This window comes from Cantharellus anzutake (genome assembly GCF_015039405.1).
Source record: "Cantharellus anzutake strain C23 chromosome Unknown EI90scaffold_53, whole genome shotgun sequence".
In the NCBI taxonomy this organism is placed as follows: Eukaryota; Fungi; Basidiomycota; class Agaricomycetes; order Cantharellales; family Hydnaceae; genus Cantharellus; species Cantharellus anzutake.
Window position 1 is genome coordinate 117,667 of NW_024067003.1, and position 17,250 is coordinate 134,916.

The 17,250-nt window shown below is 50.1% G+C and overlaps 1 protein-coding gene across 1 annotated transcript; it reads right to left on the reverse strand.

Annotated features, from left to right (window-relative positions):
• Window positions 1–11,746: 11,746 nt before the first annotated feature.
• Window positions 11,747–15,202, reverse strand: EI90DRAFT_3019108 (uncharacterized protein; the record flags this gene model as incomplete). The annotated part of the gene is made up of 3 exons (XM_039057309.1): window positions 11,747–13,119; window positions 13,213–14,693; window positions 14,904–15,202. The coding sequence occupies 3 exons, from the start codon at window positions 15,200–15,202 to the stop codon at window positions 11,747–11,749; spliced, it is 3,153 nt and encodes a 1,050-aa protein (XP_038912205.1).
• Between the last annotated feature and the right edge of the window lie 2,048 nt (window positions 15,203–17,250).

Here is a 17,250-nt window from a genome sequence, read left to right on the forward strand (position 1 = left end):
GACAGTTCCGCAATTGGCGGAGCCAAACGGAGCGGAGCTAACAGGGTTTAAACATTAGCTGACTGAATATTACCGATGAGTCGGTTCGCGGGGTTAGCGGAAAGGCAGGCGATAACCCAGAAATGGAAAGTGTTAGACACTGGTCCAGGGTCGGCACCAAGGGTCGCCTATGTGGGCCGCTATAGGCCGCGATGGCCGTGATGCCGTGAACAAGGCCCGAGGGTAGGGCATTCGGCCTCAGCAACTCTAAAGGGAGTGCTGTGCCCCCTAGCTGTCTCTTGGCCCTCATTTCAGACTCACTGGGGTTGCCTTGCTGGGGTCAGGACTTAGGGGTCGTGGTCACATCGATATTAGAGCTAAGGTACTATAATGTAGTATACAGGATATATATATGAAGGTGGAATGAATAGAAGCGGACCCAGGCCGAAGGCCGAAGGGTCCGGAAGCAAATAGGAACAAAGAGCGGGGTTGGCCGCACTGCAGCCGGCAATGACCGAGGGTCAAAACAAACAATAATAGATAAATAAAGGAAAGAGCGTAGGGCCGCGATAGCGGCGATGGTATCGTAGCGGCGCTGGACTCGGAGTTGGGCCGGAGTTGGGCGTGGGGATGATAGCGGCCCTGTAGGGGCCAAGTGGGCAGGGTAGGGGAGTCGCGCTGGGCACGGTGCCGGAGGCGGACTCAGGGTGGGGAGGTTGGTGCAGCAGCGGGGGAGTTGGCCAAGTGTAGGGGAGCCTAGGGGCAAGCGGGGAAGTGAGCAGGGAGTCCTCAGGGAGGATAGGGCTGAGGTTGGGGCTCGCGCTCACGCTCGCATAGCGGGAATGGGCTTGGGCGGCATCGGGACGGGCGGCTAACGGGCCGGAATGCATGGCTGTGACAGAAAGGAGGGATAGGCCCGAAGGTGGGCTCTGCAGGGCAGGCGAGTGTATTGCCCAGCGGAGGCAGGGGTGCGCTAGCGGACGTCGGAGCTGTCCGGAAGTCCTCGGGGCTCCGTACTTAGGGAGGCATAGGTAATAAATTGAAATGAGGGGGTGGTGACCATCGAGGGGTACCGAGAGGATTGCGGAATATGGGGGCTCCGAGGTTAGTGAGGGAGGAGTGGAGTTGGAGCGGAGGGATCAGAGGAACCGGAAGTCGATGGCTGGGGATGGATATGACATGGTCCAATGCGAACTCAATTTCCAGGACCGTCCCCTCGCTTTTGCTAGCGACCATGCCAAGGTCATCTTTGCGCAGTCCTACCTCAAGGGAATGGCCCTCGATTGGTTTGAGCCGGATCTATTATTCGATCGAAATTCTATGCTTCGTCCATGATGGATGAATAACTATCAAGAGTTCGTTAATGAACTTCAAACCAACTTCGGTCCTCACAATCCTGTGGGCGACGCTGAAGTTCAACTAATGACCCTGGACATGAAGGACGGGCACCACATCAATAAATACGTCGTCGAGTTCAACCAACACACCTCTCAACTTCATGGTTACGGAGAAGCCACGCTTCGTTGTTTTTTCTATAACGGATTGCCGGAACATATCAAGGACAATATTGCTAGAGTAGGTAAACCTTCTACTCTTTCGGAACTTCGCACCTTGTCACAAACTCTCGATGCGCGCTATTGGGAGTGTAAATCTGAAGTTACACGTCACGCAAAACCCTCCTCCTCTAATGTTTTCGACAAGTCCACCGCCGCTTCTCGTTCCGACCCCGTCCCTTCCTCCTCCTCTTTCAACTCCGCTTCCAGTAGTAAGCCTCCGAAGGACAATAAGAAGTCCGAGGCCAGCTCCACTAAACCGGACCTTTTGTCTAAACTCGGAGACAACGGCAAGCTCATGCCACAAGAGCATAAGCATCATCTCAACGAGAAACTTTGTATGTTCTGCGGTCAGTCCGGCCACATGGTCAAGGACTGTCCCAAGTCTTCTTCTCGCACGTCTAAGGCCCGTTCGGCCCAGACCGAGGAGCAAGGATCCGCTTCCGCAGAAGCAAAAAATTAGTCCGCACCCCCATGGACTCCACATAGACCGGGGGTTGCAATTCTTCCCTCCGTGCGCTCAAAGAAGTGCGTTTAAATGCATCTTCCATCTCCGACTTATCCTCCCTCCATATTCCCGTTTCTTTTTCTCTTTCAAATGGTCTATTTTCTCCTCTCAATGTTGACCCTTCAGTTAATGTTCTACCCATTGTAGATAGTGTTGCTGATGTACCACTCTCTCCTCCGCCCCCTCTGACTACTTCCGTAGATTGATCCACCTCTCTCCATTTCTCTTCTTTCTCTTCTCCTGTCCCTTCTCCATCCAATGATAGGACACACAATAAACTTTTCCGCTCAACATACCTGCATTCATAGACTCTGGGACTTCGGACTGCTTCATCGATGACACATTTGTAAAGAAGTTGGCCTTGAAGACATATCAGATAAAACCCCTACAACTACGCCTATTTGACGGTAGCACCAACTCAATCATAACCCATGCCGTTGATATTCCCCTCCACTTTGCTTCCAGAAACATCACCCCCACGACTTTCTTTGTCACATCGCTGGATGGATCATGTTCCCTAGGACACAACTGTCTTACCCACTGCAATCCGTTGATTGACTGGGTCTCAAGCAGTATTACGTTCCAAACTTCCGAACCTACCAAGACAGTTACTCCGAGCTCTCCCCCATCGTCTCTGGCACCACTGCCGTCATCCGACATCCAACCATCTGATGTTTCGCCAGCACCTCAGTCACAGGCTCCCACTCCTCCGTTACCATCTATCGAGTTTGTCAGCCATTCCGCATTCGCGAAGGCTTGTGGACTTGAAGGATCGGTATCCTTCAGCCTAACCATCCCTTCCGAGGAAAGCTGCTTGAGGGCTGCCTCATCCCACACCAATTCCGTTGACCTCTTGGCCGTCCTGAAGGAGTATCACAAGTTCGCGGATGTGTTCAGTAAGAGCAAAGCCTCGATGCTGGCACCACACCATGAGCACGACCTGAAGATTGACCTTGAGGAAGGCACTTCACCACCCTTGGGTACTATGTACTCTCTCTCTACTTCAGAACTCGAGGCCCTCTGGGCATTCTTAGATGAACACCTGGCCTCCGGGTTCATTTGTCCCGCTACTTCCGCTCACACGGCACCAGTCCTCTTTGTCCGCAAGAAGGATGGATCCCTCCATCTTTGCGTTGACTCCCGAGGGCTGAACAAGATCACCAAAAAAGATCGCTACCCACTCCCCTGCATCTCCGACCTCCTTGACGCACCTAGCCGTGCCACAGTCTACACCAGACTCGACCTCCGGCATGCTTACCACCTGGTTCGCATTGCAGCAGGTGATGAATGGAAGACTTCCTTCCGCACGCGCTATGGTTCCTATGAGTGGCTCGTCATGCCATTCGGTCTCACAAATGCACCTGCGGCCTTCCAGTGATTCGTTAATACGATCTTTGCCGACCTCTTGGACGTTTCTGTGGTAGTCTACCTAGACGACATCCTTACCTACTTGGAAGACATGGCTTCACATCAGGAGCATGTCCGAGAAGTTCTTAGGAGACTCCGCAAACACGGCCTATATGCCAATCCGAAGAAATGCGAATTCCATATGGACACTACGGAATATCTCAGATACTGCCTCTCTCCCTCCAGACTCACCATGTCCATCGAGAAGGTCAAAGCTGTCCAAGATTGGCCCGAGCCCCATAAAATCAAGGATGTCCAATCCTTCCTTGGCTTCGCTAACTTCTATCAGCGTTTCATCCACCAATACTCCAACATTGTGGTCCCCTTGATGCACCTTATGCATAAAGGAGCCCCCTGGTTATTCTCTGATGACTGTCGCTCTGCTTTCAACACCTTGAAAGAAGCCTTCACTTCTGCTCCTATCCTGACACATTGGTTACCCGATGCCCCCCTCATTGTAGAAACCGATGCCTCTGATTATGCGATCTCCGGAATCCTGTCTATCTGTTGTGATGACAGAGAGATTCGCCCCATCGCTTTCCGCTCTAGAACACTCTCGGCACCGGAGCTCAACTATGATACCTACGATAAGGAACTGCTTGCCATCCATGATGCATTCCGATCATGGCATCACTACCTTGAAGGTTCAGGAACTCCAATCGACGTCATTACTGACCACAAGAACCTCAAGTATTTTTCCACCACCAAACTCTTGACCCAGTGGCAAGCCCGCTGGTCAGAGTTCCTCTCCCAGTTCCACATGACTGTCCGATTCCGTCCCGGAAGACTCGGAGTAAAACCAGATGCATTGACTAGATGCTGGGACGTCTATCCCAAAGAAGGGGATATGGACTATGCTCATGTCAATCTGCAGAACTTCCGACTGGTCTTCACTTCGGAGCAGCTCACTGCGTCCTTACGAGCCACATTCCTAGCTGCCACAGTAGCTGTATATAAGTGCTAAAGGACTGAATAGAAAATAAGTTGCCAGATCTCGTGGGATTGTGGGTGGAGAAAAGAAAAGGAAAACAAACAAACAAGCATGTGGTCAAGACAGTGAAGGTTAACCATGACCTTTGCCACAAGATAAAAGGGTGTGGTGCAAGAGGGCACAGCACTCTGTGCTGCTAGGTAGTTCATGACAATTAGGGGAGGGAACGTTGTAGGAGGGTAGCTGTGGGCACCCCAAAACCAGCTAAATATCAGGTCTGTTAGAATTGGGTGAGGGTGGATGAGTCCAGAGGGGAACCGGAGACTTAGCAAGGAGGGACCTTGGCCTCAGCAATTCATGCAGAGTGCTGTGCCATTGCTGTGTGTCCATTTGGTCCTTAATTTCAGAGGCAGTGAGCAGGAAGTCTCTAGGGGGCATTTCAGGTCAATTTTAGACTGAGGGCCTAAAATGAGCATGTACAAGCACCTGTATATAATAGAGAGACAAAAGCACAAGGAAGTCAAAGGGGGTCCAAATCAGAACAAAGGCATCCAAACAGGGACAAAGGGATGATGGAAGCGGAGCGGCACTGAAGGTCATAGGTTAGAACCTGTGCTACATCCAAAAGGAGGTAGGGAGGGTGTTAGAGACCAGATCGAGATGAAGGATTTGTCTCTGTGGCAGAGGGCTTTGGCCTCAGCAACTCAAGCCAGGAGCGCTGTGCCAAGTTACATGTCCATGCCCTAATTTACTTACTGGCAATGAGAACTAAAGGGGGATCAACTCTAGTCGATTTTATCACTGAGGTGTAACCTATGTACAAGTTGAGTATATATATAGTTACAGCAAGAGTGGGCCTGTGAATGGCAGGGCCAAGTGGAGTGGAGCTAATGGAGTTAAACATTAGCCGATTGAATATTACCGACAAGTTGGGTTACGGGGTTAGTGGAATGGCAGGTGATAACCCAGAAACGGAAAGGAGGGATAGACCCGAAGGTGGGCTTGCAGGGCAAGCAAGTGAATTGCCCAGCAGAGGTGGGAGTGCGCTAGCGGATGTCGGAGCTGTCCAGAAGCCTTTGGGGCTCCGTACTTAGGGAGGCATAGGTAATATATTGAAAAGAGGGGGTGCTGACCATCAAGGGAAGCGGAGGTGGTCCGGAGGGATTGGAGGCAGTGGAAGTCGATGGCCATGGATGGATATGACAGAGGGCGAAGCCCAGTGGGGCAGGAGGATGAGGTGAAGTGGGGATGATGACTAACTGGCTGGAATGGAGAGAAGCAGCAGTCCAAATAAGGATGAGGGGAAAGTGCAAAAGATACATTACAATCAGTGAAAGTGCCAAGTATGATCCATGGAGCTTGGAGGTTGCAGAGCTTACAGAGCTTATGGAGGCGGAGTTGAAAGGAGGAATGTTGGCAATGGTGTTTATGTAGTATGAGGTCACCAATGCAATGGACTTAAGCTGAGGTGGAGTCAAAGCCTGAGGTCGGAACTATGATGGGATCTCGGAGCAAAGGTGTGAGTGGTGTCTGAGTACAGGGTATGGGACAGCAGTGGAAGGTCATAACTTGCCGGAGGTTTGGCGGAAGAGGGTCAGAGGGAGGAGAGTGATGAGAGGAGTGGGGAGAGGAGTGGAGGAGGAATGGTGTCAGGTCCAAAGGCAAGTATCGGAGTGGATGGAAGTAGGGTAGGAGAGGGACGGAAGGGTGGAGGTGACATGAGGAGTGAGGAGTCTTAGGAGGAGGGTGGCAAGAGAAGTGATGTTTGGTCCAAAGGTGAGTATCGGAGCGGACGGAGATAGGCTAGGACTCCAGAGGTGATGAAGATGGGGGTCCAGGAGTTGGATCGGGATTGGGTATGCATGGATATGACAAGGTCCTTCATGCAGGATAAAATGTTAGAAAATCATACAGTGGAAAATTGGCTAAGAATTATGTAGGTGATGAGGTTATAGTATGGATGGTAGAGGGCACTGAGGCGATTCCAATGCATGTTATGCAAGGAGAATCGGTGAGGTATTCACAGAGATATGTGGATTCCAGTTGTGTATCACAATGCATGTCACATGTTCATTGCACATGCATGGGAAATGGGGTGCACAGATGGTCCCTGGCATCCCTCAGGCTTCAGAAAAATGGGAATAAATATCCATTGTCCATGGTGTGGCTGGTCAGGAGGATCTGCCAATTTTGGGACCATGGCAACACGTGGTTGGAAAGTTAGGAAAAATCTGCCAGATATTCCCCACCTCAACGCTATCTCACTCAATTCTCCATCAAATTGGATGTGATTTGTTGCCTTGGATAGCAACCTTTATATTTTCTACAACCCCAATCTTCTGGACTACAACTTCCGGGCTCCGGACCTTTCTGGACATCTTCCTCTGTAGTCCCTTGCTCATTCTTAGACAGGTCCAGGCCTTGCCATTCAGTGGGGTTTTAATTCTCCCACTCCACAAACCTCAGATGTAATTTGGGCTTTTTGCCTATTCCTTATTTGTCATGTGGATTCTTTCTATTTACTTCTCCTTCTCCTTGGTAACCTTTGTTTACCTTCGGATCCAAACTGTTCTGATATATGTACATGCATACCCCTCCAGTAAATAGTTCCCCCATGTCAGGGCACACACCCTGACTAGCCCGGACCCGGACCCATGTCCGGACCCACTTCCACCTGCCACGCTTCCCACTCGCATGCACACTCCGCATGCTGCATGCTCCGGGCCCGGTTCCTACCCCTTCATGTGACTTCCGGGTATCCCCGGAAGTTTTGCTGATATTGTGGCCACTGTGGGAAGATGAGAAGTTAGCTTCCTTCTCATCTTCTTACCCACAGTAGGCAAGTTGTACATACTTGCCCTTCATTTATATCATCTTCTTACCCACAGTAGGTTGTGCCCTGGTGTGAGGTCTGTGGGGCTCGCTCAGGTCACCAGGCCATAAGTGTCACAAAGGTGTGGGTATTATGGGGTGATAAGCGATAGGTTGTAACCCATTGCCTGTCATGTGACACTAATCTACAACGGGACTACATGTAATGGGGGCCCAGGGCTTGTGCCCTGACACTCTCCCCCCTTGCATTGCAGTTGCAATGCATACAAGATAAAAAGAAAAGGAAATTTTAAGCTTAAAAGGAATAATGAATAAGGAATGTGTTCGCTGCTTTGGAGTGGGCAACATTGTACATCAAGTTATAAAAAGAAAAAAAAAGGAAAAGGAGTGAACGTCTTTAAAGTGGGCAGTGTTATACATAGGGATAAGTATATATGAAGTCCTTAAAATATCGGGTTTCCCAATGGGAAATTCTCCAAAGATGTTTTGCATCTTCGGCCTGTGTTTTCTCCTCAAATTGATAATTTAGGTCTGTAAAATATTGTTTACAGTGCTTTGCATACTGTTTTGTGTGTGAGTTCTTGCATTTTCGCAAGAGTGGAGTGGTTTCCACTTTACCAGAGAAATTTGTGCTCTGGATTTTTCGTTTGTTCATCTGGCTGTTTAGCTGGATGGTTTTCCATGGTTAGAGCCACCTTGCCAAATGCGGAGCTTGACAGAGTACTAGTTGCTCCTGGTTATGATTGTTCGACTTCATGGCCAGCATGAGTCCCCGGAACTTTGTTCCGGTGCTGTTTGGAGGCTGTTGCCTCTTGCCACAGCTCCCATGCTGTGTTCCCCAGTGTTTGTGAGGATTTTTGGACTCAGATCTATCTTATCTCGGTTGAACGGTTCCCTGTTGCATTGGATGCCTCCCACCAAGGTTACTTGCCCATAGGGTGTCAAAGTACTTGACAGCCCGCTGCCTCTAGCAGTGGTCCCAGCCTGGGGTTTGCTATTGGCTGCCTACTGCCTTCCTTCCTTCCCTCAACCTGGGTCTGTGCTCTTGTTGGAGCACCACTCTGCAGTCCGGACAGGGTCACCTACCCACAGGGTAGCGAGAATTGTGGTATCCCATCCCAGTCATGTTAGTCCCTGTCTGGGTTACACTTTCTGAGACCCAATATTACATCTCCTCCCCCTAACCTGGGAGGCCCCATCATGGTGGACTTGGCAGTGGGATTCTGCCCGTGCACAAGTGAGCTCAGGCTCACATTCAAGTTCCTCGATTTCTGGAAATCGGTTTCTCTTCATTTTGGAGAGAGGTAATCCTTCGCACTTCTATGCGAATCTTGTACTCCTGCCTCTGGGTGGCACGGTTCTCATAGGCATTTCTTGGCACCTCTGAGTAATCAGGTCGTCTCTATTCGGATGGCCTGAGTGAGGAGCTTGTCTCGCTCTCTCGTTTCCCTTTCATGAGGGATTCTGTCTCATCCAACTCCTTTCGGAGTTGGCTTGTGTTGTCCACTATCACCGGGGGTGATAGCTTGCTCTCAGCTTGGGTTGGGCTGAGAATTTGTTGGCTTTGGCCATCTCGAAAAGCATGTGGACACTTCCCTGTAGGGTGGCTTGCCCATAGGGTGTCATGGTACTTGGCGGCCCACTGCCTCTGGTAGTGGTCCCCTTTTGGGGGTCTGTCATTGGCTGCCTACCATCTTCCCATCTCCCCTCGACATGGGTTTGCCCTCCTGAGGGCGGGCCCTTATGCAACCTGGACAGGGTTGCCTGCCCACGGGGTGGCGGGATAGTCGGTGCCCCACCCCTTGGTGCACTAGTCCCCATATGGGGTCGTGCCTCATGAGGCCCGGAACTGTATCCCCTCCCCCTGACCTGGGAGGCCCCCATCATAATGGGTTTGGCAGCGAGGTCTGCCAGTGCGCGTGCCTCTTCAAGCTCGTGTTTTAACAACTCGATCTCCCTCTTCTGGAGGTCGACTTCTCTCTCTGTGTCTTTCAGAGAGGCAAAGATGCCGAAGCATCTCTGCATGCCCTATTGGATTCATGCCTCCAATGGGCACCATTATCACAGGCATCATCTGACACCCTTGAGTTGTCAGACCGTGCCCGTTTGGACAGCCTGGACAAGGAGCCGCTGTCGCTCCCTCATCTCCCTCCTATGAGGGACTTTATCTCTTTCAACTCCTGACGAAGTTGACCTGTTTGGGCAGCTACCACTGATGCAATAGCTGATTCCCAGCCTATATTTGGCTGGGTTGTCGGATCTGGGCCAAATTGGCCGATCCAGGGAAGTTCCCTGGGGCTGCAGCAGCAATTGCTGCCCCTGGAATGGCGCTTGTTGTGCCATCGGTGCAGTTTGTACTGCATATGGTTTTACACGTGAGCCTGGGGTTCACATGGTCTAGGCGAGTTACTCGCCTAGCCCATGTGATGTCTAGCCCATGGTGTGGCTGTCCAGGCGAGTTGCTCGCCCAGAATCTTCCCACGCTCTTGGCTGTGGGTGATCGCCCTTCAGCTTCACTTTTTCCGCCTCTGTTTTTGGGGGCGTAGTGATGCCGAAAGTTCCGTATCTTCTTAGATCGGGAGATTTTCCGGTTCCCTCTCATTTTGTAATGTGAGGTACTTGTCCAGGCAGACAAGGTCGTTACCATTTCCTAGGGGTTCCCATGTGGTGTCCCCTAGCTCCCATTTGGCCTTAAACCAGAGTTCATCATGAACCCATGTGTGGTTTAAGATTTTGCGAACTACTGCTTCGCAATCAGGGTCTTCCCCGAAGTCATAAAATATGTTTACTTCCCTATTTGGGAAGATTTCTTGGTCATTCGGCTCATGGGGTGTGAGCCGAGATATGTGGAATCTTGGGTGGACTCCACATTGTTCAAGTTGTGGTGGCAACTTGAGGACGTAGTTTGATGTCTCTGGAAATGTTTCCAGAATTTCATAAGGCCCTATATACAGGGGCTTTAGTTTGCCTGCCCTCTCTTTGGGTAGGTTCAACTTATCTGTGGATAAGTATGCAAGCTCACCTTTTCTCAAAGGCAGGTCCAGGTGTCTTTTCTTATTCGCCTGGATTGTTTGAGCAGCACGATTGTGTATTATCATGTCGGGTGCTGCCATTAGGTTTTCCTTCGCCTTTTGGGCGAAATCATTCACTCCTGGGTAGTCCGAGGGTGGTGCTGTTAGGCACATCTTTGGCATGTGGCCATAGATTAATTCGGATGGGGCAAATCCTGTCGATGTGTTCGAGCTCGCATTGATTGCGAATTCTGCCATCGACAGCTTTGCTGCCCAGTCGCGTTGATCTGGTCTGACCATTGCATGTAGTATCTGTACTACTTTCTGTCATGAATTTTGAATCTCGATCTGATGCGATCGAGTGTGGTAGTCTGTGAAGTCATGCAACTTCACGAAGAAACATGAATGCTAGTTCTAATGCATTCATGGTTGTTTCATGGGATCAGGTGGACGTTGTTGTGTCTGCCTGTGGACAATTCCTTGGATGGAATCATATCCCAAGTCTGTTGGGATGTGGTTGCTTCCCGGGTTTGGGTACTCCCCCCTAGAGCTTCCTCTAGGTTATTTGGTCTCGAGAGTATCTCGGGTTCATAGGCGTGATGCCTCTGATGACTCCTTACAACTGGTCTTCTAATGCCAGTTTGATCTGTTTGCGTTTGTGGTCAGCCAGAGGTCTCAGGCTGGCACCGGAAGCAAACTGAATTCCCCTATCAAGGAATTGTATTAGGGATGTTTTCTCCCCTATTGTTATCCCTTGGATGTTTATCCGAGTTTTTCCCTGCCATTGATAAGTGGGGTTAAACCTGAGACCACACAGTTGCCCTTTCGATTCAACACCATGTTGAATGTCAGGTGACTTAAGCTGAGTTGCTCGGCTTTACCTGAAGTTACTCGGTCGGGGGCATGACAGGAATTTCTGTCACGCACTGTGACACAATTCAATGTCACACACTTGCGACATGAAGAAGATGGAATAGAGAACCAAAGTCTGAGAAACCAATGCTGTAGGGGCATTAGGACTTTGGAAATTAGTACAAAGGTTGTATTGCTCAAAACAGAGCAAATTTATAATTAAAATGGATTTAAAATGAGTATCGCATAGGTTGGGCCAAGTTATTCAGCTTTATCCCTGTTTGCGAGTTCAAGGAGTTTGGTTCCTCAAGCAATTGCCTTCCAGATGGTATTTATCTGGGAGTTCCAGTTCCTCTGAGCTAGGACTGGGTTGTTTCTTTCTTTGGTATTTCTACCAAAGCATCGGTGACTTTCTCATTCACCATGTTTATGGCCTTCCCAAGGAAAGAGCCAGAGAAGAAGGGAAAAAAAAACAAGGCAAAAAAAAAAAAGAGGGCCTGGAGCACTTCCAGACACAATGGAGTCTCCTCAGTCTGAGGAGTTAAACTATAGCATATTACTATAGGTCAATGGTCAGGTAGACCTTCAAAAACCTCTCGGTATGAGAGGAAGGCTGCCAATAGCAGCAAGATTGCATGGACTGGGTTGTCTGCACAAGTGGGAGTTATGATCTCTACTTGATCTTATCTGCCAATTCTTGGTCCTCCTTCAGGTACGAGGAGGGCTGATTGGCCTTGTTGGCCAATCGTGCATGATGCAGCCCAGTATTTCTACTGGGGAGAGGGTGGATTGTGGCCGCTAGCCAGCCGAGTATAAACTCCACCCAGAGCTCATCTTCTTCTGGAGACTCTGGGGTGGTTTCTTCCAAAGGGTCCTCCTTCAGTGGGTCTCCCTCCAAGGTTTTTTTCTCGGGGGTGTTGTCTTCTGAGTGACTTTCCTCAGGGGAATCCCTCTTTGGTGTCATCACCAAAGAGTTGGTAGTTCTTTTTTTGGTCTGGCTTATCGTCAGTTTTAGTGTATTTTTTTCGTCATTGTTTTCAATGACGTCGGATCTTGGGGCCATTATTGTGGTCCCAACACTGATGTCCTCACCCTTTCTTCTGGGTGAGTAGTGAGGTCCCTTGTTTGGGTCCTCTGGTTCAAAGTCATTGGAGGTGTCCTCCACTTCAAAATCACCAGAGATATTCTCCGGTTCTTCTTCGTCGGAGTCGTCTCCAACTTCACCTTCTGTTTTGTAGTCGACTTCCCTGGCGATCCTGTGCCTTGGGTTTCTGTCTCCTACTAACTGGTGCTCAGGGCGGCTCTTTGTCCGCTCTGGTATTCCGCAATTATTGCATACTTGTACTGGCCTTTGGTCGGTGTTCCCTGACTGCTTCAGGGAGGATTCGCCTTTCCATTTGGGTTTAGGGTCTTGCACATTGGCTCTTGCCTCTGCGTGTTTCTCCTTTCCTGCCTGGTTGGGCTTTTCGTGATTTGTGGTCGCGGTGGTTTCAGGTCTGGCATAGCATTCTGGCCTGTAGGCTGGAGCTATCCTCAGCCTGTTTTTCATCTCGTCCATGCGAGATGTTGTTCTGAACATCTCCTCGAAAGAGGAGAATCCCATTTTGATTATTTCCTCCTTGCATTCAGGGAGGATGTTTTCCAGAAACCTAGCATTAAGCGATGGTTCTGGGTAGGACTGTCTGGGTCCTTTTCCTGCATTGTACTTTACATTGCAGTGTTTTTCCGTCACCTTCAATGTGGCAGGCTCCTTGATATATGTCCTCATTAGAGTATCGAGAACTTCAAGAAATTTCCCCCCTTTATCTCTAAGGAGGGCTTCTTCACGGAGTTTTAGTCCGTGTGAGAGTGCAGGCTCTGCCAATCCACCAATGAGACAATCCAGATGGATTTCATTGTAGTGTGCGCCTCTATATCCTCGTGATGTGAGGAATCCTAGCAGTGTGGTGTACCACTGCCAGAAATTTTCTGTATTGTTTTTGCCTGACCACTTCATGTCAGGGAGTCGAGTAGGACCGTTATTTAACCAGTCCCACTTCACCCTGTCTATGTGCAGGGTGAAAGTTAGAAGTTCAGCCATTCGTGTGGCCTTGTGGTACCATCTTTCGAGGTGCCTGTTATCCTCCAGCTATGTTTTACTGGAAGTTTTCCTTGTGAAGTTTTCACGAGGGTTTGTTTGGTTCTCTCCAGCATTACTGGAGGGGTTTTGCAGAAGGTTACTTCCACTTATCCTTTGCCTGGGTGAAGTGACCGAGGAGGGCCATTTATCGCCTAAGATGGGGCCTGGTGTTGATGGTTGCCCGCTCATTTGTGGGTTCTCCTTACTAGGCTCCTTCTTCTGCCACATTGCACTCCTACAGACTTCGGTGACCTCATCCAAAGTTGGTGACTTCACTTTTTTTGGCAAAAGTTTTGGGTTCGGCCTTGGCAGCAGTGGCTTCCCCTGAGCCTCTGTGCTCTCTGAGCATCTGCCCTTGACCTTTTCTCCTATTATTTCTCGGGCCTTTAGCCTGAGAAGGAGTTCTTCATCACTTCCTGTCCTCCATTCGGATGGGACCTGGAAAAAGTCCAGAAGTTTCTCGGACAATCGACTTCGGGGAGCTTCCCCATCCTCCTGCACCTGGTCCCTTTGCTGTGTCCATGCTGGGTCCGAGGCCATCTGAGGACAGTCCGGAAGTGAGCTCAACCTGTGAGTCTGTGTCGATCTGGATGACATGGCCTTTATATCCATGTTGGAGTGTGTACACTCGTTCTCAGATAGAGCGCTGAGTGTCTCACAGTGGTTGTGAGATGGTGTCGGTGGTGTGGAAGTTTTTTCCACATTTCCTCCACTCAGGACTGGCTCCCTGCACAAGCGGGGGTCGTTCCATGAGGGTTTTTGATGATTCCCAGTCTTATAGACTGGGGTTTGAACCGGCTCACGCCTAGGCGGCGAGCTGGATGTCTCACTATAGTTGCAAGACGATAGCGACGATGTGGAGGTTTTTTCCACATTTTTTGCAATCAAAGACGGCTCCCTGTGCAAGCAGGAGTTGTTGTTCGATTGTTTTGCACAATTCCCAGTCACATAGACTAGGGAGTGAACCAGCATGCTGCGATTTTGCGGGCTGGACGTCTCACAGTTAATGTGAGACGATGTAGACAATGTGGAAGTTTTTTCCACATTTTTTGCGATCACAAATGGCTCCCTGTGCTGGCAGGAGTTGTCGTTTGATCGATTTGCACAACTACCAGTCGCATAGACTGGGGAGTGAACTGGCTTGCTGCTATATCGCAATCTGGGCGTCTCGCGGCTGACGCGAGACGATTCCGTAGATGTGGACGATTTTTCCACATTTTTTGGAACTCCAAACGGCTCCCTGCGCCAGCAGGAATGGTCATTTGGTTGTTTATGACAACTCCCAGTTGCATAGACTGGGGAGTGAACCAGATTGCTGCTATATTGCAATCTGGACGTCTTGCGTTTAATGCGAGACGATGCTGGACATGTGAAAGATTTTTCCACATTTTTTGGGATCAAAAACGGCTCCCTGTGCCAGTGGGAGTGATCGTTTGATGGTTTTGTGTAACTCCCAGTCAAATAGACTTGGGAGTGAACCAGCTTGCTGCAATCTTGCAAGCTGGATGTCACGTGGGTGACTCAAGACGATGTGGACAATTTTTCCACATTGCTTGGGGCCACAAATGGCCCCCTGCGCCAGCAGGAGTTACTGCTGTTTTTGTCAGTGTCTTGGACCAAGTGAGAGGTTCCCTGAGGATAGTGGGGCTCAGGGACTTCTTTTGGCGTGTCTGACCCAGCCCTTAAGGCTGTTAGTGTGGCAGCCGCGCACTTATGTGTGCGCATGTTTGCCTCCTCACCCAGTGGTGAGAACTCTCTCTTTCTAGGAGAGATCATGTTCGCACATGGGGTTCTAAGGGTATTGTTCCCTGCATTTACCCCATGTAAGTTTTTGGGATCCTCAGGGTTTGTCCCTGAGGTCCTACCAATATGTGGCAGGTCATCATCATCATCCAATGACGCAGTGTTTAGGTTATCTCCCAAATTGGGAGATTGCGGCTTTTTAACAAAGCCACCCTTTGTTCTCGCTGCAGATGCGAGCTTCCCCATTTGGGGGTATGACAGTGCCATGTCAGGTGCCATCCCCGGAACAGATGTAAAAAGGATGTGTAGATTAGTTTTAATCACACCTCATGCACTTAAAAAAGTGTGAGGTCTGTGGGGCTTGCTCAGGTCACCAGGCCGTAAGTGTCACAAAGGTGTGGGTATTATGGGGTGATAAGCAATAGGTTGTAACCCGTCGCCTGTCACGTGACACTAATCTACAACAGGACTACATGTAATGGGGGCCCAGGGCTTGTGCCCTGACACCTGGGTAGGGCTGGTTACACCAGTAGGCTGTGGACCATAGGGGAGGGTCATGGGGACCCAGGAGTCATCCCCTGACACCCCAAGTATAATATAGAAGTCTTAAGCCCCTCAAAAAACCTCCTCTAGGACGTCTATCGCATCCCACTTGTCTGCTACTCTACCCAGAACTAAGAACTGAGTAACAGGCATGTCTAAAGGCACCTTGGTATAAAACCCAAATGAATTGCATGACAAACAATTGACCCTCGCTAATGCCTCCATCATTAAGTAGTGAGGGGGGGCCTCCGGCCTCAGTTCCTTCATCGCCATCTCCCCTGGAAAATTGGGGACAACAAGAACATAATGGGTGCAGTGCTCCATTCTGAGTCCCTAAAGCTGAGTCCTGTCAGAGTCTGGAGATTATTGTCAGAGACTGGAATGCTTGTCAGAGACTGGGATATTGTCGGAGTCGGACAAAGCGGATATGCAGGCGGAAATATGCAGTGCATCCGGAAGTGCTGTTCAAGGTTAGCAGAGTGGGATCGCAGCCTCAGTGTTATGGAAATGGGAAATTCCCATTTTCAGCCTCTTATGGCCTCTGTACAGTATATTATCACGTGACATGTATATAATAACAACTGAACCATCAACAACCACCAAAAGCCACCCTTTGTTAATGTCATTGTAAAGACAATTGTTAAACCTCTGTTACATTAACTGTAACACTATTTCCATGTCACGGCCACTCCCTGCACCCGGACGCTATAGAAATGGGCCAATTAGGCCCCATTTTTATAACACTCAGCGACTCAGGTGGAGCGCTGTGCCCTGAGCTTGACGTTTGGGGGAGATCCCATATTTATGGATTGACACTCACAGCGGACTTCAAACAAGACTTGCGGGTGAAGCGGACCTGTAGGAGGAGCACAGACTCCACGAGCATGGACTCAGAGGGGGGGAAGCCCCCTTTGCAGAAGGAGGGACTCAGACCAGACAGGGGGGTACTCTAGTTGATTTCAGACTAAGGTCCCCGAAAGTATTTACAGGATATAAATAGGCAGGAGGGAAACACAGAAGGACCAGTCAGTCCGGCGCGGTCCGGCGTGGAAATAAGCGGGGATTGTCAAACTGAATGAAGGACAAGAGCCCAGGAAATGGGAGGCAATGAACTAAACAAAAGCGGATCAAGTGCCAATATTGGCAAGTTAAGCGAATGAATGGATGAACAATATAGGCACTCGGCAAGGAATGAATGGTATGCTGCCAAGTGACAAGATGGCCAGAGAAAAGTGGAGGTCAGCACGCAGCACCGATACAAGTCCGCAAATAAGCGGGGTCGGTGCGGTGCCAACACAGGTCCGTGAAGGGACATGGAAATCAGCATGGTGCTGACAAGTCCACAACAGAGGGTGGTCCATCAGTGCCATCACAAACAAGGGCAGCATGATGGCCAGCAAGGTCGGAGGGGAGTGTTGGCCTGACCACAGGGTGTGGAGGGCAACCAGGAGTGGCAGAGGTCCAGAGGGTGTGGAGGTGGGCAGAGGTACAGATGCGGGTGGAGGTCCGGATGCGGGCAGAAGTCCAGATGCGGGTGGAGGTCTGGATGCAGTGCATGGTTGATGGGGCAGGGGGCCAGACATCGGATTGGGGGCTGGTTAGATTGGGTTTCAGGTCGGCAGATTCGCCTATCGGCATTGATTCGCCGCTGACGGAGCCCCAGGATTTGTCGGTCATGACAAGTCCCTTCAACACCCTGTCACCCTTGGAGCTCTGCCCCACCTCTGGCCTGTCTCCGACCCACCATTGGATGACCCAGAATACCAAGCTCC